We start from the raw sequence: 24,450 nt of genomic DNA, 5'->3' as shown, positions 1-24,450 counted from the left end.
TGCGGACAGACATGAGCTGCTTGTACAATTCAAGGGCTAGTTTTTGAGCTTGGACAGAAACAACAGGAGAAAAAAATCCTGCAACTTCCAGAAGGAAGGAGTAAATGGTATCTGGAGATTCTTGGAAGGTTAACAGCTCCCTGACTGATTACAGAAAGCCATGCAACGGTAGCTGTGTTGACAAGACAGGAGAAATTTTTCTAGACTGAAAACTACTTCAGATTAACAGGCATTAGGCAAAAAACCTAAAAAAGCCCCGTGTTTCATCTGTGGATGCTGAATTTGGCTGGTCTCACCTCAAATACAAAGATGGACCTTGGAACATTAGACTTTGGAAGGACTGAAGAAACGGTCCAAGAACAAGCACTGGAAGAACACTAGTTCAAGAGAACTTTTAAGTCTGAAAGGAGGGGAAAGATTTTATCTGTAACATGAATTTTCCATATTTTCTGGACCACTCGAATACGGAAACCTACCAGAAAGAAAAAAAAAAAAAAAAAAGGAAAAAAGGAAAAAAAAAAAGGACCATATTCTCTGTAAGAATAAGAAGTTACATAAAAGAAAAACTCATGCACTCCGAAGTAGCTTGTTACATAAAACTACTTATCCAACAGCTATTCCTACAAACAAGGCTGTTTTGAACACAAAAGGAGCTTTTTTAAAACAAAATAACAAAACCCAAATAAAATGTCAAATCAATGACAGGCCTTCTCCAGTTCAAGGAAAGGCAAAGAACTTAGTATCAGTTTAGTGCCCTGTATGTTGCTACCATAGAACTCATACTCAAGGCAAAAACAACCAGGGAGGATGAGATTACAGTTTAATTAACTGATGTTATTTTAGGACCACAGAGAATCTTGAAATGTACTTATTCAGTTTCCCAGCTGTGAAGACTGCAGCCTTCCTGAAGCATCACATTAGATTACTATCATAATGTATTTCACACATTTTCAAAAATTTTTAACATAAAAATTATTTCCCTTTCTTTGAGAAAAAAGCTTTAATTTTCTACTATGACTCTGGTTTATCTAAATGCACAATCTTACATTCAGATTTCTTTTGGCCTTGTTTTAATGAAGAGCTCTAAGATGTTTATAATACAGCACAGGTTTCAATTATATTACTAAAAACATCTCTGTAACCATGCGTATAGGAAGACTCTCTCAGGCTCTCAAACTTCCTTACTTGTAGGAAAACCAGTTTCTTTTGTTCTCCACTATTGCCTGTGTGAATGAGTCAACATAAACACCTATGTGTAGAGACCCATATAATCCTAGACTGAAATAAATGCCACCTGGCTTTTCCAACCCATTTGACTAGCTTGAGTATCTTCCCACACCCCCACTGTGTGCCACCCACTTTAAGTCTTCTTAAACATCCTCTTTCCCTAAACTTCACCTACTACTATCCTTTATTTCACCTGCTCCTCAGTTCTCTGTCTTCCAACACCATTCTTCTTCCTGACATTTTCTCACCCCAATATATACTTGAGTCAGCCAGGAAAGAAGACACAGTACTGTGCATCCTGTATCTGCCTGGGGAATACAACAAAGCCAGTCTTCCACAAACTGTCTGTTACCACAGACACAGCAGATTGTGCTGAGCAGGAAAGGAATCCCAAGTAATTTCGTCCGCTCTCACACACTTCACCCCTTTTTCTATTTTTCGTTACCAAGTTAAAACTTTCCACAATTATTCAAAAGCTGAGAACTAAGATTATCCACTATAAATTATACACAACTTCTAGACAGAAGTCTTAAGGATTCATCCATGCTCCCTGAAATGAAAAGTAATGTTTTCATAATAATGTAAGTGTATACAGAAAAAAAATCTGTTATAAACCTGCCATGTATGTTTTCCTACACTCCTCCCAAACACTACAGGAGACAGGACTCTATCATAATACTATTTTCAACATTTTTGCTTTGGCAAATAATCTATAACAGATCAGTTATTTTCTCTACCTACACATAATATGCATGGTTATTGATATAGGCCTGTTATTAATGGAATGCCACATTCTGAACCTTGGCTTGGTTTGGCAAATTTCATCAGATTGTGTTGTTTTCTAGTGAATGAAAACTATAGAGCGTGTAAACTGCAAGTGGTGCTCAAGCTGTCTACTGCCATTTTACAATTAATTTAAAAGGTAACTTACGCATTAAGTTTTTCCAAGTTCTCTTGGGCATTGTGTTTTTCTCTCTCATATGCACTTTCCACCTCTTTGAACTCCTTCTTGATCATTTCTAAATCCGAAAGAGCTTCTGCTTGGCTGGCTTTTTCTACCTGCAAAGCTCCTTCAAGATCTCGAATTCTTAACTACCAAGTGATAAGAATGTAAATAAAGCAAGTTAGGAAAAACTATTGTGATCTTTAATGTTGTTCTGTGTTCTGTTCTGCTTTACAGGTAATTATATTCTATTAATTCTGTATGAATTGAAAAAGCATTGAACACACGTAAAAATGTATAAATACATACAGTTCAAAGTGGAGACACATAGATAATGCTGACCAAAAGCACCTTTTATTCTCCTTTGCTGGTGTTTGGATTTTTCCTTTTTCAGTTATTACTAAAGTTTTTCAGGGAATTCTACTCTTTAAGTAGACTTGTGAAAGTGTGGGATTAGTAGTAAAGGCTACACTTCCACTCAGCACAAAGCACACTTGAAGCTTGCTCATGTATATGAACAAGGAAGAAAACCTTGCCAGTCATTCACCCATAAAAGACAAGTCTCTAACTTTAAGGAATGTTACCCCCCCCAGTTCCTTTGTATCTTGTAAAAGTAGAGACAGGAAATTAAGAAAACTACATCTTTCCTTTCTACTAGTTTTAATTGTCACCTTAAAAAATTTAAGTGCCTGTATCTAGAGAAGATGATGAGAATAAGAAAATAACTGACTGAAGAATGGCAGTACTTATTTTTGTTACTCAGAAAATAACAAAAAACCAAAGATACCAAAATTCCTTTTTTTTTTTTGGCTTAGTTTTTCATAAGTCCAGTGTGAAGGGCTTGTTAGTATGAGATTACTAAACAATCATCATTTAGCTTCTTCTCACTGGCTTTTTAAAATAAACCATAATTGCATTACTGGGTCAAGCCCCGTGTGATACAGTTTAATAATACAAAGATTTAATATGCAAGTATATGTACTACATTTTTTCATACAATCAGTCTTTACTGGTAACTGCAGATATCATGACTTTGTTTGAAGCTGAAATGTACTTGCAATAATTATATCTGGAACTGCAGTTTCAGGATGCATTAAGCTCTCACTCCTAGAAAAGTTGGAGGTACGCACTGTATCTCCAAAGAGCTCTAAGGGCCCATTCAAAAGATACAGGGCAGGATGTTTAAACAGTAGTCTAGTGTTTATCTGTTGTGAAACATTTCCTTTCCCCTCAGTGTTTAAATGCTAGTGGGAATTCTCAAACTTACAGATGTGACATTTTATTATTTATTCTAATAATTTTAATCTTCTCTGAAAAGCAGGTATTTTTCTATTCTCTCCTTTTATATATTAGCTGTTACAATTTTGATACTTGTTGCAAGAAAATTATTCAATGTTTTCACCAAATCAAGTAAGTGGTCTTAACATTTTTTGAAGATTATATCTTTACAACTTCATCAACTTTTTACTGTAAACTTCTACAAAATATTTTTTAAAAAAGTTTACCTGGATGATCTCTGAATTGAATTTGGATTCCAAATGTGCTGCTCTCTCTGCTTCAATATTTTCTTCCAGTTTCTTTATTCTCACTGTAGCTGCCTAAAAGTACATTCATTCGATATATTAGGACTCCATATACCAACCTGATGTATCTGAACTACTTGGACTTTGGAACGGTGAGAAATACAGTACCAAGAAATACATATAAAAGTAATTTTTACATATCTAGAATATTAAATTATTATTTTCTATTTAAAGAAATTTATATAGCATTATGTTATTGCTGCATTTTTTACAATCAAGAAAACTGCAGCTGGAGCCAGAAAGCAGAAAGACCAAGTTAAATATTCTACCTATTCCCTTCCTATTTGCTTTTTCACCAAGGTTGTCGCCTGAGGCAACATAACCACACCCTGTATGTTCTAAAATACAATGGGTTATCAACAGAGTAGCTACAATTCCAGTGACAAGACAGATGAAGCACAGAGAAGATAGAGAAGTCCTAAAAAATATGTTGACTTTGGCACCTAATTTCCAATTAAGGTGCCCAAACCAGATTGCTTTGCAGCCCTAGACTAGTCATAGTTTTCATACAACAAAAATCCATAAACTTTGTAACATTTTAAAGCACTAACCTAGTATTTTTTTACTGCTGTGTTCCTTGACCTGTAACTATTCTGTTACATTTTTGTCTAGCAATTATTACGATGTTCATGGTCTCTTTTAACAAATATTCTGACTACTTTAGCCAGTTACTACATTTCATTACACCGAAGGACACCTGTACATGCATGTGTAGTTTAAGCAAAATGGAATTCTCTGAATTAAACTGTTGCATCTTTCTTATCCATTCTTACAACATTTAGAAAAGCACAAAAATGCAAATGACTATGCTAAGAATCTACTTGGAAATCTGGATTACCTACAAAAAATTCAAGAAGTAGTCTATATTTTTACTAGACTTTTTTTAAGTGATCCAAGCTGAGAAAATGTCATTCAAGTTACAATAAACACAATAACAATCACCAGATACGTATGTCCAGAAAAAGGCCTGGACACAGAATTTCATCTGGAAAAATCCTCTTACCAAAAGCAGTAACTAAAGATCTGCTATAATGGAAATTTACATGCAGTTTTAACTACACTGTTTTCTATCAATAAAATCTTTTCATTTTGAATATTGAATTATTCATTTTGAATTGAAAAGAAAAATTCATCCCAAATTGTCTCTTGGCTTTAAATTAAATCAGGGAAACCAAGAAAAAGGAATTAATATTAAAAAGTCATTTAACATAAGCACATTTAAGGTTACATAAATACAACCGAAGTTATTGATTTTGGAAAAGTAACACAAAGTAGCACGTATGTGAGCCTGCATCTTGATTTTGAACATTTAAAAGAAGAGAAACATTAATAGATGTTAAAGTCAAAGCTCTTGTCAATAAATTTAAACTTTGTATAATCACATACACACACAAAAGTAAAGACTTTTGAAACTGATGTCCATGGAAGGCCTGCAAAAGAGAAAACTAGCAACAGCACAGAGCTTACCAAACCTACTCCACAGTAACGTCTATCAAAAGGCTTAAATTTCACCTCTTCCCAGGAGCTTTATCTGCTTAACATACTTAATAAAAAAAAATTCACAAATCCTGCACAAACACTCCCACTGTATTTCCATATTGCTAAAATTATTCTCAAAAATAGCTTGATTTAGACTCTTAACAGTATTATTCCTTCCAAACGTCAGCTTTCTTTACTGAGAGAGTAGTGAAACATTGGAATAGGCTGCTCAGGGAGGTGGTAGAGTCACCCTCCCTGGAGGTATTCAAGGAGCGTGTGGATGTGGCATTGTGGGATGTAGCTTGATGGACATGGTGCTGTGTGGTGTTGGGTGGGTTGGTTTTTGGTGTGTTGTGGCTTGTTGTTGTGTGGTCGTTGTGGGTTTTGGGTTTTTCGTTTTTGGTTTTTTTTTTTTTTTCAGGTTGGACTTGATGATCTTACAGGTCTTTTCCAACCGTAGTGATTCTGTGATTCTGTGATTCAAAGCTCCTACTCCCCTTTGCCCTTAATAGAGAATTAGCAAACTACCTCCTGCTTCAGTTTGGAAGGACTCCTTAGCATCCTCCAACAGGTCAACATCTGTCAACAGGATGGTTTTATACAAGAATACTGCCAGCCTAGTAAAAGTAGTCAGTCAGAAAAATAAATATAAACTGATGTGGATTTCATTTCTTTTTTAATAACATTTTAAAAGTCACCCTGAAAATAATTCTATTTTGACTTTGAGGAAAAGAATAAAGGAAACAGTGAGGAAGGTACCTATCACAACATTCAGAGTGGGAAATATAATTTTTAAAAACTAAAATGAAGAAATAGAAACTTCACCAAGAATATTTCACTGCATACCCTCAAGAGCAAAAACGCTTTTCTGTCTTTGGCCAGTTTGTTCAAGCGTCTATTCTCATAGCAAATACTGAAATGGAAAAAGAAAAAAAAGTGACTCTGCAAGTGAAGTTTTTAAGCATAACTTACTAATTCACAAACTCTGTACTGTATTTGACTTCTAAGTCTTATTTTATTTCCTGAGCACCAGTCCAAAGTAGAACTATGCCTTCATCTCAGCCTCTCTTCAGCTGAAACAAAGAGATGAAAGACACTATCAAAATGGTTAACTTATCCTCTCAAATGGAGCCCCATAGAACTATTAGGTTTCATCAGTCCCAAGAAGAAAAATAAAAACAGAAAGAATAAATAATAGCTTGAGTGAGGGTATCTGCAAGAATGAAAAACTGGCACAATCACATTCTTCCAAACAGAGCATACAGGTATCAGTTCTTGGTAGACTCTACTTTTAAAGAACGTATCTCCTTGAGCCAACATAATGGACACTAACTGCAAGGACAAGAGACATTGTCCAAAGGAAACACGAACTCCCAGAAATACAGAAACTTCAGTCCTAAGAAGATCCTGGGGCAATGAGGGAAGAGAGGCAGGAGCAAGCAGACGCCTGTAAGAAGTGCCAACATATCACTCTTTTGCTGTCTGAAGTAAGAGCAATTCCATTTAAAAACAGACATATTTGCAGATAGTACATTTGCTTGAGTTGTCACAAGTCGCTGAAGAATTAACTTGTAGAATTAGCATGCCTATAAAAAGAGAAGGACTGGGAAAACTAGTGTTTCAGCTACAGAGATTCCTGATGATCTCTGGACTGGGAGAAACAGGCCCCTAATTGCAAGCTGGACACTGTGTCTAGCCTACTGTAAAAAAGGTATGAAACCTAGGCACCAACCAAAGAAGAGCTAGATGTACCTGACAGGTATCCAATGGGAAGTATTCAAAGAGATTCAAGACAGTACTCACAGGGAAATTAAATTAGAAACTAGAAATCAAAATATCTGTTTCAAAATCAAAATACAAACAGATCATATCCCTATATAAAAGCATGAGAAAATTGACTTGTTCAAAACCGGGGTTTCTTCACAAGGTTAGAAATCTCAACACCCTATTCTTGCTTTTAAAGCTCATCTTCTTCTACAGCTTGATTATTTAAAGCTTTGCGTCGTTATCAGTAGTTTGTTACAATTTTCATTTTTAAAGCCTTGTTTAAATTAGTTCACTGGACCTTCAGAAAACAAAGACCTAGGTAAAGAAATAAAATGTATTTTCATTCAAGACAAGCCACTATCAGGGACCTGACAGGAACTGCCACTAATTTCTTGTATTGCTAGAAGCCAAAGATGAAGAGTGAACTATGTTCTCCTCAAAAGTCTCAGAAGATTACTCAAGTAAACCTTAATCTCACCTCACCAGTATAAACAGCTGTCTTACCCAGAAGAGACTGAAATGCTTGAAAGAGCTTGCAGAAAAATTACATATGTAAATTGAGGAAGTCATGTAGATTCTGTCTATGTCTGGTGGAGCAATGAATATTCTTTTTCTTGGGTTCTGTGATTTGGTTACTGAAACTTATGGTTCACCATACATGTAGCAAATTTAAACAAAGTCAGATGCCAGCAAATCAGTGGGAAATCAGTGGGGAAATGAAAACTTCATGAGAGATATCTAACCAGCCATTAGCACATAAGCCTTGCTAAGCAATACAGAGTTATTAAAGAAATTCAGACTTGCTTTGACTGCTCTAAGGAAAAAAAAATCTTGGAATTGCTGTTTATTTAAGTGCACATCAGCCATAGAAGTTGCACCTGGATTCCAAGCTGAGTCTGAAGTTTTATTTGGGAAGAACACAGCTGAAAAAAAACATTATCACCTCGAATTCTGTGTTCAGTTCTGGGCCCCTCCCTACAAGAAGGACATGGAGGTGCTGGAGCGTGTCCAGAGAAGGGCGACGAAGCTGGTGAGGGGTCTGGAGCACAAGTCTTATGAGGAGCGGCTGAGGGAACTGGGGTTGTTCAGTCTGCAGAAGAGGAGGCTGAGGGGAGACCTTATCATTCTCTACAATTAGCTGAAAGGGGGTTGCAGAGAGGTGGGTGTTGGTCTCTTCTCCCATGTGACTAGCGACAGGACAAGAGGAAATGGCCTCAAGTTGTGCCAGGGGAGGTTCAAGCTGGATAGTAGGAAAAAATTCTTTACTGAGAGAGTGGTGAGACACTGGAATAATCTGCCCAGGGAAGTGGTGGAGTCACCATCACTGGAGGTGTTGAAGGAACGTGTGGATGAGGCATTGTGGGACATGGTTTAATGGACATGGTGGTGTTGGTTGATGGTTGGAGTTGATGATCTTGCAGGTCTTTTCCAACCTTAATGATTCTGTGATTATACAGAAAATCTTGTCTATTTTGCTAGTAAAGGTTCAAGCAGGCCCTACTGATACTTATACGCACTTCCCTTCACAGGGAGAAGCTGCATGCTCTACCAGTGAGAATGATCCATTACGCCCTCTGTGAGGGAAAGAAAGAAATGTCAGGGATGAGTCTAACCTGTAACACCATACTAACAATTCCAAAAAGAGGAATGGGATGAGGAAAGGAATCCTGTGTTCCTGTCTGACAAACAGAAAGACACTGTACCAGAACCATGTTAGCAAGGCAAACCCCTCTGAATCAGCTGAAAGGCAAGAATCAGTATCCTTACTGAAGCATATGTGACACAAAACTTTACACAATGCCTTTCTAGAAAGAAGCAGCTATGTGAAAACAAGTTATAGAGAAAGGTTGCTGGCCACAGACATCCAGACCACAGTCTCTCAAGTGGAAGTCAAACGGGAATACTTTCTGGTTTAGCTTGGAAAGCTTCTTGTCAGGTCCAAGCCACAGAGATCAATCTCAAGGATGGATCCAAAAAGTGGGTTCTCCAGTGGTTACAAAGTGTTTGCTTCTCCAAAATTTAAAACATCGGTTATTCAACAAGTCACTCGCTACTTCCACGTGCATCTAACAGGATGTATGAAGGGAAACATCTTAAGTAAGATACCACACACAAACTCATGGAATCTCTGAAGTTTCCTTCTATATTCAAGCTGAGCCAATTTCAGTCTTAATTTAAAGAACAAAGATATCTGGGATCTGTTTCCATGATAGCACCGACAGAATTGTGACTTTTGAGAAACAGCAAATAAAAATGACTAAGAAAACTTCAATGCCAGCCTTAGAACTTGTAGGCAACCATGCTCTATGTTTACTCTAATCCCTTAAGGTTCAGTCACTTTTTCCAGTGTCCTGTTGCATGTCAATGCTAATGTGGTTTCTAGGAGATATTTTCTGTATGCTAACAGTTTGCAATACCATTTTCCAAACTGGCCTTTGTGGCTTCCACCTTTCTAAGCCCCTCACACTTGCTCTACTGGGGCACTCCATACTGAAAGAATAATTCAGTATCCTGCATTTGTGCAATGCCACAGCCATGAAAACATAATCATTTGACATTTGCATTTACACCAAAATACCCTTTATCAGATAAGCAACAAAGAAAACACTAGGAAAAAGACAAAAGTACATTTACAACGGTTACTAAGTTTAGATACAGTAATAGAAGTAATTTCTCTCTTCTCTGCTTCTATTTACACCACTTCTGCAAGACTTTTCAGTTTCAGGTTCATTTTACTAACAAGATGTCAGGATACTTACACTTCCCCATGGCTGAGGTCTAATCCCTATGTGAAATGCTCAGCTAAGATAAAGTTTTAAGTGAAGAGAACACTTACATGAAGGTACATGTTACCTCACATCTGGATCACCATCCACCCACTCTGTTTGTGTACTTCCATATTCAGATTAAGATCTTACTTTTTCCTACTTAAAAGCATTTCCCTATGACTCATAACTCAAATCAGGAGGTCAGGTCTAAACACATCTTCAGGAGCTGTGCTGACCACTTCCACCTAGTGTTAGAAATGCTGATGCCTCTTGATCATGGTAAGGTGGAGCCACCTCCTGTCCGGATAATAAACAACCTTTTAGTAACTATAAAGTTACTTAACTACAAACAATTCTTAACCACTGAAGTAAATGTTCTTTCAGCCTGACGGAGTGCGGTCAACCCTCACTGTAAACACTTCCTGTATATGAAGTCTGGAGTAACACATCTCATTGACAGAGGAGCAGTACTTGACCTGCGCAACACCGGCTAGACAACTACACTGGCATGGGGGCTACAAGATAAGCCATACGCTTGGCTTTAAAATAAAAATTAAAAAAAAGTAAAAACAACTAGGAGTGCTAAACTGACAGAATTTGGTTGCCTTTGGATAAAGTCCAAGTCCACTCCAATCTGCAACTGAGTTGCAGCTGGCAAACCCATCTGAACTGCTCTCCATTTCTACAGTACCTTGAGGGGAAAAAAATGTCCCTTTTGGTTCTCATGCTCAGTAACTGATAAACCCCTTAACAGTACACGAACTTACACTGTTACTTTATACAGGCACATAGACAAGATTAACATGTGACTTGTTACTAACTACTGGTGAGGCTACGTAAGACAGTATTCAAACGACTTTGGTCTGATAGTGAGGTAAGAATGAACAGCCTTCAAACTGGACTTGAATAATATGATGACATAGGAGATGATAAAGAGGAAGCTCCTCTCAGAGGGAAAGTCCTTTATATTAGTGAGCTTGTCACTGAAGAAACATCAACTTTGGAGCCACCACAGAGATATCATACAAAAACTGCAGTGCTTAGAGGATATACAAGACAGTCACAGTAGCTAGAATTCCTAGATGCCAGTTGTACCCTAGCAAGCAGAGAATTAAGTAAGAGTAAGCCATCAAGAAGTGTTTAATCATAGAAGACAAAAACTAGTTTAAAGTTTAACCAGTAGCACTGTTAACTGACTGAGGAATGTGTCCTCTCTTGCACTGCTTGGAGCTTTTTCAAATCTTTCTTATGAGAATTATAACTTACCTAACACTGCAGTTCATGGTAGAATTAATAACATCAAGGAGAAAATAAAGCAGGTCTGTGGGTTTGGGGGGTTTTGTTTTGTTTTTAGCTGGGACCTAAATTTCATGTTTCATTGACTTAGATACAGTAAGAAATTCAATACACCCAGTCTTAAACTATTGCATGTACAAATACCTTCTGCAAATACAGAGATGGACCATCACTCAAGTCGTCTCTGCAGTCATCTCCCCATCACAGCAGCATTACCAAGCTAATACAAGATGACACATTTAGCAGCACATGATAAGGTCGATATAGGCAGGGGAGCAGGAAATGCAACGTGAAAGCAAAGGAAATGGTCTTTAAATGGTAACTCAAAGTCTTAGAAATACAGCAACATACTCAGTCTCAGAAATAAAATGGACCAAGTAATAGGACATTTTTCAGGCTTCATGAGAAAGGCTTAAAAACTTTGAGAGACCTTGAGCTCCAGCTTACTAAGAGTTGGCAGCCTCAAACACATAAGACAAACAACAGAAAATCACTACATTTCTGTGAACAAGACAAAGAGTTTGAAATTTATGAACTAATAATTCTTTCTCATGGTAAAATCCACATTCCCCTCTCCTCCACTGTTTGTCAAACAGCTTTCCCATCCAGCTTTTTGGCAGCTAGACACATCACAACAAACACTATTTTTATATACAAATTGCTCTGTATTTCCCAAGAAATCACACTTCCAGAGCAATGGAGCTAAGGGCTAAAATAAAAGACGCTGGTTCCAGGAAACTGATTATCATCAATAGTAGTATCTTGATGAGTTCAATACAAATATATCAAAAATGTGTTTGACTACTGAATCTCAGGCTAAAGAGGCAGAATGATAATAAGGTTCCCAATCTAAATTTTTCTGGTACAGTATATGTGTTCCACTTCAGAAGAACTCCACGTGCATGCAATGGTACACCACATAGGTATCACTGCAAACTGGAAAGCTAGCAGGTATTAACAGCTATCTTTCAACTGAAGAGTCCACAGAAACTTGTTATTCTTTCTCTTCATTTCTAATTCCAGAAACTAGAAATGTCCTCTTTTAGACCATGTTCAGAACACTGATTGAAGAAGAAAACCAGACTAATATTAATACCTCCCTGGAGGTATTCAAGGAGCGTGTGGATGTGGCATTGTGGGATGTAGCTTGATGGGCATGGAGCTGTGTGGTGTTGGGTGGGTTGGTTTTTGGTGTGTTGTGGTTTGTTGTTGTTGTGTGGGGTTGGGTTTTTTTGGGTTTTTTTTTTTTTTTTTTTTTTTTGGTTGGACTTGATGATCTTACAGGTCTTTTCCAACCTTAGTGATTCTGTGAAAAAAAAAAAGGGGGGGGGGGCCGACTTTTTTCACCTTCCTTTCTTTGTAATATAGTCCATTAGATATAATTCTTCATAAGAGTGCCATCGTGCAAAAAGAAAAGCATTCTAAATTTATTATTTCCTTTCATCACTGAAACACAAATACTGTCCCATGGACTTCGCCCTTATGTCCAGCAGAGGGTAGTAAAAGAACAGCTTTGTGAACTCCAAAAAAAGTTCATCCTCATTGCGTATCAAGTAGTGTATAACAAAAGATTGTAAGATTGTCTTTTAATTAGAATTACACTACTCTTCACACAAATCACCTTAAGAAGTTCACTGCCATCATCAAGAACTTAAGCATACATTTTCTAACCAAATGCCCATTAATACAAGGTACTCTGCATGGAAATGGAAATAAGACATGTCTCCTATGTCCGTCTTCCCACAAAAACCAAATTTAAATCTATAAGCTAAACATTCCATGAAGAGAGATGAAGAAATATACCTCTATTTAATGAAAAAATGTAGACCATTCTGTCTGGGTTGTACTACTTTAAGGCTTCTATATCTGAATAGAAATCCATCTCAAATACTGACATCATAGGCAAAAATAAGAGTTGTATTTAACCACAGCCTGAAGTACAGGACTTTATCCATATTTCTAACATGGGTAATACTTATTCCCATACATTGAGGAGTTTTAAATTGACAGCTAGAACACCACAGAATTATGTGAGAGTAATACCAGATGGGCAGAAACACAAGGAGACTTTGGCATGTCAGCACACAGTGAAAATTACTGCCCAGGCTTTAGTGCCCTTCTTCAGTGCCTCTTCCACAATGTACGGGAAGAATTTGGCAACTAAGAATGCGATCCACAAAAGCTAGCAAGCTAGTGAGGCAGCTGTTAAGGCAGAGAGGAGGAAATTCTACTGACAGAAACGTGTCTAAATCCCAACAACTTCCAGGCTTCACAGCACTTCTTTCTACTTGGGAATACAGCATGCCCTTTTAAAAGGGCATAGTCCTTTCTTTCAAATGCAATTAGAAGGTAAGATTATGCTCACTTCCCCTCCTTTATGCAACAAGTCTGTCCTTGAACACTGCCCCATTTCCTTCCCTTACAGCCCCCAAGACCAAAGCTCCAATAACTGAGCTACAGAGGTGAAGAGCAGCTTATCTGGTCCCTTTGGTTGAGGTCTTTCCACTGTTTCAGCCCAAAGGACAGATAATACCTCTGTCTGACTGAGCTCCAGAAGGTAAGAGAGGAAGAGGAATGACAAATTTATAAATCAAAGAAAGGTTGCAATTAGATTTCAAACTCTGTTAATACTAAACTGTTCCTCAGTATATAATTTTTTGGGGAGAGGATTATGGGTGAGAGAGCAACTTAAAATAGATTTTATTAACCTGAACTTTGAACTTCAAAACACCTGCAGCCTTTCATATGCACAGAAAAGGCAGAACAAATTTTTCTCCACAAACAGCAATGCAGAGTACTGGTACCTTGTAAGATGCAGATGATGCTGTTGTCACAAACTCTGGAGTTTGAGTCCACTACCCAGTATGAAGTCTACAGTAATCAATACTGTCTACAGTAATCAGTATTGAAAGTTTAAAATATCTGGTGCTTTTGCTTCTTAAAGAATAAAGGTATTTTCAGAGATGCTCATTAATTAATCTCCCTTTGACTTCAAGTATAGAATGGTTAAGTTATTACTGTAGGCCTTCTCGGACACTTAAACACATGCAATTTACTTTTGAGATGGTAAAGTCAGATGCAAGCTAACTAAAGCATACGCATTGCAGTCTAACTTAGACTTTATTTTAATTCACAGAGATTTGTGCTAATTTGCTTCAACTTTTGAATGCAAGAGGTTTCATCACATACTTTCCTTAATCACTACTTAAATAGCTATACTTACAACAAGTACCACAAGACTGATTTTTCTGTAGTCTGAATATGTTGTTTTCTCACAACATTAAGAAATTCAATAACTTAAAAGAATTTAATAAAAATTACGCGGCAATGAAAATATCTCAGCGAATTGTGGTTAATAGACAGCATTCCTTCACAAAACCATCTCCAGGGCATAGCAGTTTTACATTTTCAAGGAACTGAGTGCTTCCTTTTCAAATTTACAGATGGTGAATACATCCAATCAAAATATTTAGAAAGATAAACAATTTGCTGCCTTGCTCCTCCTCCTTTCAGTTCATGATTCCTATGCTAATACATTAAAAGCCATGAAGTCACAAAAAAAGCCCTTGTTCAAGTACTTGGAAGCAAAAAATCTTTTAAAAGGGCTATTGGAACTTCACAGTATGCAGCACTTTCCAACTGAAGGTAATTCTGCCTAGGCCAATATGTGCAGCCCACAACACCTGACAATAGATTTCCTGTAGATCTCTTTGAGGGCACAAAAGTCTACCTTGTTGGTCAATAAGTCAGTGTTTTTAGTTGATGAGCTTTGATCTTCCCTGTAGGAATTTTCTTCTGTACTTCATCTTTAACACAGGGCTCTACGTACCTAGCAATCAATGCTTTAAACACTTCTTTTGTCTTTAAGGGAAAAATAACAGAGAACAAACACAGCTGAAAACTGTATGTCACTTATTCCTTCAAGGGCTCCCAATATCCTGCAAGTGCCAATTATTTAAAATTCGTTGCAGAGAATTCTTAAAGATGCCTTTGGTGGAAAATTTATATCAGGATAAAGAATCATACAGCCACTATGCTTTTCTGCAGTGACAAATGTTCTGCCAAGAAAGTCTTGGTCCAGACTGTACATACAGATAACATAGCCACTACAAAGCCTATCAGTGGACAAACAAAATGTTGCAACTTTGGAGAGAACTAGCAGTTTAGTAAAAGGACCACAATTCCAAGATATTAGTCTTAAAGACTTGAGACTTCTCAGCAATGGGTGTCACTCAACAGACAGGCAAACTAAAACTACCTGTAGCATTTAAGTCTAGACAGGAAGAGGTGGCCGTAACACCACTGCGACCTTCCAGTATGCTATTCTCTCTACTGAGCACAACATCTTGGCGACTTTCTCAGCTCCAAGAGATGCTCCATCGCAAATTCACTAATTCTCAAAATCTGTTCTTAAGCCAAAAAGATAGGAAGATAGACAAATTAAGAGGTTAGGGAAAACGTACAGATTTCCTAAAGCAAAGTTAGCCCTGTTTCCACACTTAGATAAACCTTTTCCCATCTGCTGTTCAAACACCAGTATCAAGCCATGCACACAGTGTAAGTGGCATTTGCCTGTTCAGCCTTTTCTGTGGAACAGATGTTCAACATTTTGTTACTTCAGTACATAGAATTCATAGCCTAACTGGCAGGTTCCATCCCTCAAAAATGAAATTGCTCAAAGTGTCAGCACTTGTTGAGACTAACAGCAATAGTCAAAAAAACCTTACTTCAAGTTCTTTTTTAAGTCGCTCCTCTCGTTCAGTGCTGTATTCAAGCTCCCTGGCCTGGCGCCTCAGCAGGTCAGTACAGCCATTGTGTTCCACCTCCACATCTTTCATTTTCTTCCGTATATTTTGCAGTGCATTATTCTGCTCCTAGAAAAAAATAAAGCATTAAGACATACTTTTACTAAGATAAGTATTACAGTAAAGAGTTCAAGAGAGGAATACTTTGTGAATTGAGACTGCATTTGAATAGGTTATTAAAATCTAACACGTTAGCACATGTCAACAGAACCATTCACCCAACAGTAGACATGCTTTTCATTCACCACCGGGTAAAATGTGTTGGTTCAAAAATCACTATGAACTTGACCTTCTGCAGTACTACTAAAGTTCCCCACAGGTAATCTTACTCTCTAAAAGAGTACAAGGCTGCTCTTCCAATCTCTTCTCTCTCCCAGCTCAATGGCAATGATGGAATCAGTTAAGTGCATTTGATGGAATGATACACAGGGACAAAAGTTCTATTTTGTTCTGGTTTTAATTGTTAGAACTTGAAATCAAATCAGACATTTTTAGAAATAGTTACTCCCATAGACTAAATAATCTTCATTTCTGCTATTCTGAGAAAGACTTTCTTCTGTCTAGAAACTGAATTACTTTAAAAAAATTATCTACATGAACTACAAAGTTGTCAGCAGAATAAAATAATCAAGCTGTTCACCACTTCAATTTCTGCATTCAGAAGTTGAACCAAGCTACAGGCTGGGATAATTACTAACACTACTGGACTCAGCAGCTCTGTGGAGTCACTGTTACAAAATCCACATTCACACCACACCAGGCTTGGAGGAAAGTAGCCAAATAATGAACCCCCAGTAGTCTAGCGCATACTTAAGCTGCAGATCCCAAAAGTCTCAAAAAGAAGAGTTTTGGTCTAGTGGACAGGAATAAGCTTTTCCATAACCAGCATCAGAAACAAGCTATAAATCCAGTGATTTAGTTGGAGGACCTTTGGAGACCCAATTTGTTAAATTACTTTCTGTACAAATCGCAGAAAGATTACAGTAAGTCCTCCTGTTCATTTACTCCTATGCAATACCATGGCAAGAGACATTTTGTGAAAATAAACCAGGTGGTCTGCAAATTCTGCTATTGCCCTTACATCACATAATCTTGTTCCTAGAAATTACTAATCATAAGGCATCTGCAGAGCAGGGAGGTGGAGGAGGAGAAAATGATTTATTCATATAGAATGATTCTTTGGAAGATTGAAGCCTGACAGAACCATGTTTATACATGAAGATCAAAGAAATATGAGTCTTTTCCAAAGTTTGGAAGACGATTTTTAGAAGTTCCTCCAGACTGAACATAGAAAGTTTTGGCCACTCAAACATGATAATAAGGGAATCACAACTCTTCTACAGTGCTAAGTGTTACCAATTAGTAACTGAAAAAATTAAGTTTATTTTCTCTCTTCTTTCATGTGCAGGCACCATGGCATGATTTTTTGGCATCCTCTGAAAAGATAACAAGGAGCACACATGTGAAACACGTGAAAAAAAAAATAGGAACCTCAGTATACCAAAATATTGCAAAAATAGTATACCTGGATATGGACTAAATTTAAGCTAATCCCCTAACTTTGCCTGTAATATCAAGCCAATGCACAGGTTTCTTCTCATCAGCATGCTAAAAAAAAAAAATCAGTAACTATTTTTATAGAAATATACAACTACTTCCACTCTCTCCACACTGGAAAGATACAGAGACATTTATCTCTTCAGGTCTGTCTTCCAGACATTAACAGAAGTGAGCTGGGAAAAGCTCACATGAAGTAAGTAATACATAGTTTGCTGCAAAACTACATCAAGACTTAAAAATATTTTATACTGGAAATGTAGTTAACATTAATCAGACTAAAATGGACATGAATGTATCAAGCTTGTTATACAAGTCAACACGAGTTGTAGGATTTCAGAATCTTAAGGAAGTCTCCGAACTTTTCAGACTTGGTATGAAACTGTGCAAGACTATCCCAGCAGTGGCTGGCACTTAGAAGGTTCAAAGAGAAACATACTTCACTAGGCAAAAAAAGAATATATGTATACCTGTATGTCATTTACACACTTACTCTATATATCTGCTTATGAAAAACATGACTGTTTTTTTTTAAAAAGTGTGTATAAACAAGCATTTCACAAGTAGTCTAAGGGAAAACTGAGTGCTTCTGTGAAGGAATATTATATTCTGATGAACCACAAGGTGATGCTATTGCACTTACTATTGAACTCCAATAACTTATTATGAAGCAGATGGCATGTTAAGCACACCCAATAGAGCACACTACAAACCTGTTAGAAAGCAGAGAGGATTACTTTCCCTCCATATCTTAGAGACACATTTCAATAGGTTAAGCTGACTTAATTTCCATGCCTGCCTCCGCATTTTCATAGCCAAGTGCAGAATTACAGTTCATGAAGTGCAGCTTTTCCAATCAGGAGTTGCATACATGCTTAGAATCTCATTTCTATGTAAATATTAAGACCAAAATGAAATCCACTTTATCCAGCTTTCATTTCATAACTCAGAATAACTAAAAAAGTATTTAAAACAGGCCTGTAAATACACAACACTGGAACACATCTGAAGTCATAATTTATAAACCCAGATCCTTCTGACATTTAACTGCCATGTTTAAATCAACTAAGCTTTCAAGCAACAACCAAGGCAGTCAAGTCCATATTTAACATTTATTTATGTATTTTTTGTTTGCTGGAATTTTATAACTATATATAAAACCTATAACTAGGGCAATGGGCAGGGGAACAGCTACAAAAGCAAAGTGAGGAAAATAGAGCGTTTTTACTATTGAAAGCAGGCTAGGAGTTGACACCTAATAGTGAATCATATTTACCTTAGGACTAGACAATTTTCTAGCTTTAATACATTTACCAACCAAACACCTGCCTCGACAGATCACCTTTACTTCTGAGTATACAGCCATTGACAGAGAACACAATGTCCCAAGCAATCCACTGGTCCTTTTGATCTGAGGCCAAACAACACTTGAGAGAGTGTACCTCTCCAACTTAGCTCTTTTTATACAGTATTAAACTCACTGAATGTGGCTTCTACAAAACACTGTATAGAACAGAAAGCAAGTCCACTCCAAAGCCCCCTCAACCTAACTCAGCCTACAGTTAGCCAGAACTCAGAGCCAAAGCTTGAGCTTAGCCTGCTTAAGCCAAACTCTTAGCCTGCTTTACCTGGCAACTTAAGGAAGAAAACTGTATCTAAAAATAGGTTTCTTCATAGCCTATACCTAACCCTACTTTTTTATTCAAAGCATCTACTTTGAATAAAAACTGAATCATGTTTCTGTTGGTTTGAGAAGGACAGGTGTCACCTGTCAATCAACTCATATGTTTGTCTCTGAAACCTTCTCTTTCCTTGGCTCTTTTTTTTTTTTAACTGTTCCTTTATGGATCTCCTAACAGTTGCTTCAAAGCACTGTTCAACACATCCAAAAAATTACTGGGGAGAGGAGGGAACTTCCTTTTGTCCTTCATTCAGAGAAAATACAGTTCAGTGGGATCCTCTTCTACCATCAAGGCTCCTGGTTATTAAGATAACAACAGAGAGCAACTCCTTTTGCAGCCCATGCACAGAAACATGACGTATCCACACACTACCTGATTTCTACTTCAGGTCTCATTACTGCACCTTTCCTTCCAGACTGCCTTCAAACAAACAGCTGAGCAGTCAGTACACAGTATTTTTAGAATACACGTAATTATTTTCTCTGCCCTGTTTTTTTAAGAGCTACTCCTATAGGTGCCGTATAGAATCTGACCAACAGCAACATAACGTAGTACAACAGGCAGGTATGCTGCCAGAACTTGGCTGTCAAGCTGCCAGGTAAGGATTGTTTTGTGACATTTGGGAAGACTGTTTGGCACTGTCCCAGGCTTGGAGCTGACTGGGTGAGAAAAAAGCAGGGCTAGTTTTCTACTGTTTGACCAATGACCAGACCAACTGAGACAAGTCTGCCACATCTTAAAGGGAGCTATAGAAGAAGAAAATATGGATGTAAAACAAAAAAAAGTCTTGTCGAAGAAAAGAAAGTGAGTATCTTAGTAGCAATCTGTTCTCCACATGTCATGCATATGAGTAAATGGCTATTAGCCTTAACTGAGCCTCTGTACTACACTTCTTTAAAAGCATAAAGGATAACTAGCTGAATACATTCTCGATTTTTCTCAGATGCTATTATTACATTGCTAAGATATAAAGAAATTCAATTGTCAATTAAAAAGATTGAAATTATTATAGTTGTGTAATTGTGTCCCTGTGTTATGTGGGTATGTTAACTCAGCACTTCCACACCGTAATACTACTAATTTTCTTTGAAACATAATTCAGTTTTTAATAGCTTGGCTGTATAAAAAAGTGTAAAAAAAGTTCATCTTTTTATTACTTTTTTACACATTTAACGTCTAAGGGATTTACACATACCAGTGCAACTCAAATTTGAAAATTACTTTTTTCCTGAAATACAATGAAATTAATTATCTGAAGAATAAACACCCACAGTCTAAAACAGATTATTAGGCTATCTGTTAGTATTAAATGATATTTCCGTAACCAAATGGCAGAATTTCCAACAATGGTCATTTTTTCATATGTGGCATGGAGTGAACAATGTACAATGCACAGCTGGAAATCCCATCATCACTGACTGGGTTCCCTCACAGTGTGTAGACTCCGTATTATACAAATAATTTTCATGTTCACAGGCTATTAGATGTCAGACTGGGGGAGGTAAGAGGGAAATGGAGTCAGAAACTAGGTGTTCAGTGTCCCTGATTTTATTAACTCAGCTTTGCACAACAGTGCTAATGGGCCTCACTACCACTGTGCACTGATAACTTGGTTTAGGTGTTTACCATGAAAATCAGCCACAACACAATCCATCAAACCAAGAAAGACTGTGACACAGTAAATGTAACTTTATAAAGCTATATTCTTCATAAATACTCTGCAGTATTCAGCTATTTGGGGTTTTTTCCCTAACCCAGGAAAACACCAGCCCACCACAAACTTTGCACCAAAAAAGTTCCAGCCATGATCTCATGCAACTTTCCAACTATTAATACATCATACCTGCAAAACACTTTCTAGTTTGGTTCTTTCCTTAAGCAGCAATTCATATTCACTGTTGCAAGTTCTGCGGATATCATCCTTCTCACTTGCAAGTCTTTGCTGTTGTTCTTTCCACTTCTGCTGAGCCATATGAAAAGTTTTCTCAGTCTCTGCCACTTTCCGCTGAAGTTTTTCATTCAATACTAAGGTTTACAGAAAAAGAGAAAGAAGGAAGACAAGTAGCACTGCAAAGCATGTTCAGAAAAAAATGTATAATGATTGTCAGTTCTTCTGTGCATTGTGATATCCTGTGGAACACTGGAACATTAACACTTCCAGCATCAGAGAGCACCACCTTCACTACAAAGAAACAATCACGTTTTGTGTTCCTATAGCATCTTTCACACAAGGACATAGGAATGCTTTACAGATTTTTACAACTTAAAACTCTTCTCCTCTTGGAAAAGAATAAAAACTTGAGATAACTCTTTCAAGTGAGGTCTCTGTAGCATGGAGGACTTAATTTCAGATTTCTACAGCATTTGGCCAGCTTATTTCCCAATGTCTATTTGATATAGATAGTAATCTGTATCAATTAATTTTGAGCTCAGTTTAAGTGACAGTAAAGATAGGCACCTGCCCCATGAAAGGGACTATAGGAAAACCTAAGGCAGGTTGGGCTAGCGAGCAAAGGCTTAGCTTTTCCGAAGAAATTTAGTACTGCTCAAGAGATTTAAATATTCAGCCCAGCAAATGCCCTGAGATAGGGAAACACTGTGTGTACTCTTCTGCGAAAACTTAAATGCCACAGAAACCTTCATTACCTATGCCTATTTATTTAAGCAGTTTGACTAGGAAATTTGCTTTATTTCAGACTGGCTTTCAGATGAAAGTACTTTGTATCAGCTTTTCGTTTTGCTGAATAAAACTGGCTACAGTGGCATTTAAGTGATCACCACCTTCTAAGAGATTTTTATTTCAAATTCATGCCAGTTTTCTGAAATTTCTTTGCAGTTAGAGAAGGATAAACAAACAGAAGAGGCACATTAAGATGACACAGAGAATCAGTGGACACAATGATGGGAAGGGACTGTCAGACAGCAGAAAGTCAAGCCTCACTGAGAACAGCAGAAAAACAATTTGGAGGAAATACTGAAGAGGACAAGTCACAAATGAGGCCTTCTGTCCAAGGAGCTAAGTTGGGGTCACGTCAAAGCACCAAATGAGGTGAGGAAGGCTCCAAGTGACCAGGGAAAACAAGCGTTAAGTTATTAACTGCAAAATACTTGAGAAGCAACACCATGATGATTTGACTTCTTTGGCACCTGCCACAGAAAAAAAAGTTTGAGGAATCTCAACCAGCGTAATTTACTGTCAGTTAACAGACTTCTAATTACTGATTCTGGTATTGAAAGAAACAAACACACACACACACATTTAGGAAAACATCCCTTGCCTCTGCAAAACCTCTCCTACCCCCTTTTTGTTCTCCAGTCCCCTCACCACATGTTAGCCCAGTCCCTTCAGGGAGGTGACAGGCAGCACAGCAGACTGGGGTCACTGTGCTGTGGTTCCTCCATCAGCAACAGTCCCTTTTGAGTCCTGCATCTTGGTGCCTGCATGGGTGGTCACTACTTTGGCCCCAGCCCCTGCTCAGGCTGCTGCTCTGCTCCTGTCTCTCCTGAAGTTTCTTTTTTTCTCTTCTTCTTTTTCTCTTCCTCTCAGCATTTACCACCCTTTCTGAAACACATTTTGGCAGAGGCAGCATGCACTCTCTGGTGGGCAGTTTGGCATGTGGTGGTGGGTGGGTTTGCCCATTATGGAGCTGGCCAGGACCAGCTCCAGGCAGACCCAGACCTCTTTCCTCCCGCACAGGTTGCCCTGCAGATTCGCACCGACCACCAACATCTGCCAGCTGTGCCCGATACAGCAGCCAATGAGTTTTCTAAATCGTAAGAGAATCACAAAATGAGACAGCTTTCCCCTAAGTGAGAAACTAGTACTTCAAGTCTTCAGCTTACCATCGTAGGGGAATTTCCAAAGGGAAAAAAATGCCTTCTTGCAGGTTGCAATCCATATTTTTTCTTTGTGTTCTCCAAAGGAGTGAAAAGTTCAGCTTTCTAATTATCTTAAAAACACCTGGTACTTTAAATAATTGCAAGTTCTCCTTCCATTCTTGCAAGGACAAAATCTCCACGAGGAGTGCTTTAAACTCTTCATGGAACATCAAAGGTTCAGCAAACTCACAAATGCATCTCCTGTACTAGATTAAAAAGGTATTATACTTACTTAGGTAATTAAAAATGCACCTCACTTACTTGTAAGAATGAGAAATATCTCTCTCTCTGTTGAGGAGGATCAAGGAAATCTGAGTTTCTGAATACAAAACTAGTAGGGAAAAAATGTCTAGGTAAAAACTTTCCCTTCCACATACTACTGTCACAACATACATGTTCCATTACCTATAAAAACAGAAACAAGGATGATGAGAAGAAAAGAAACTGGACATGAGCAATGAAAAGCTTGAAACCTTTGAAAAGAACAAGAAAAGGAGCAGTGTGATGAGAACTTCTGGAACAAAGTTGTTGGAAATAGTGCAAACAAATGAACAGGAATGGACTTTTTCTTTTCTTCCCGTGAAATGGAAAAGGAAGAACTGCTGGACATAGCAGTAGGCAGGATGCAGAGACAACTACAACTCTGTACAAGGACAGCAGTGAAAGAGGGAACAACAGAAAGTAAGGGACAAGAGGAAAAAGGATCGATAGGTTTAGCAGGTTAGTTTTAATTCACACATGAGACAGCAAGAGTTTTGTAAACCCTTGCGAGTTTACAAAAGCAGATGGATAAGAAATGGGAAAGATAAGAGAGGTCCACGAAAAACAGCAATAACTAGAAAATTTAATTAAGTCACTGCTTCTCATTTGTCTTCCTGACTTGAAACTGACTTAGCCTTTGTTCCGTGTTTGCTTTTTTGAAACTTACCTTGCAGTTCCACAAGTTTGTTTTTTGCATCACTTAACTCCTCTTCTGCAACATACATTTTCAGACGAGCATCTTTTCTGGCAATTGCCAATTCATACTCCAGACTTTGTCGCACAGCCTCTCCTTTCTCAATTTCTGATCGTAATTTGACTATCTGGCTTTCATAGTTGGACAGCTAGAAAATAAATTTGTTTCAGAAAACTGGCAAAAATGCTCCTCTGAAAAAATGCAACATGTTACAGAAATACACCTACAGAATCTTTTTAAAAGATATTTCGAATTGCATTTACAGCTGCCTTCTTATTCCACCTGAATTTGAAATAGTCTTGCAAATGCACATTTATGCAGACTTTAAGTATTTCCACTGTTTTTTATGCAAACTGTTCCTGTTCCTAGATGATTTTCACGTACTTTAAACATACACCTCCATTTTTCTAAAAATACACTACCTTAAGAAAACAAAAGGCATAATCACAGTATCACTAAGGTTGGAAAAGACCTGCAAGATCATCAAGTCCAACCATCAACCAATACCA

At 37.6% G+C, this 24,450-nt stretch overlaps 1 protein-coding gene across 1 annotated transcript in view; it reads right to left on the bottom strand.

The window, feature by feature from the left end:
• CCDC171 (coiled-coil domain containing 171) overlaps window positions 1-24,450 on the bottom strand; it is a 152,607-nt gene that overhangs the window by 118,782 nt on the left and 9,375 nt on the right. Inside the window, exons 4-8 of the mRNA XM_059833463.1 lie at window positions 23,915-24,089; window positions 20,951-21,132; window positions 15,791-15,937; window positions 3,676-3,768; window positions 2,159-2,319 (exon numbers count right to left, since the gene is read on the bottom strand). Coding sequence (XP_059689446.1) covers window positions 2,159-2,319; window positions 3,676-3,768; window positions 15,791-15,937; window positions 20,951-21,132; window positions 23,915-24,089 — 758 coding nt within the window. The remainder of the gene's footprint in view (window positions 1-2,158; window positions 2,320-3,675; window positions 3,769-15,790; window positions 15,938-20,950; window positions 21,133-23,914; window positions 24,090-24,450) is intronic.

This window comes from Gavia stellata, chromosome Z, assembly GCF_030936135.1.
Source record: "Gavia stellata isolate bGavSte3 chromosome Z, bGavSte3.hap2, whole genome shotgun sequence".
NCBI lineage: Eukaryota > Metazoa > Chordata > Aves > Gaviiformes > Gaviidae > Gavia > Gavia stellata.
Note: the sequence above shows the minus strand (reverse complement) of the source record. Positions and strands in the feature narration are given on the sequence as shown.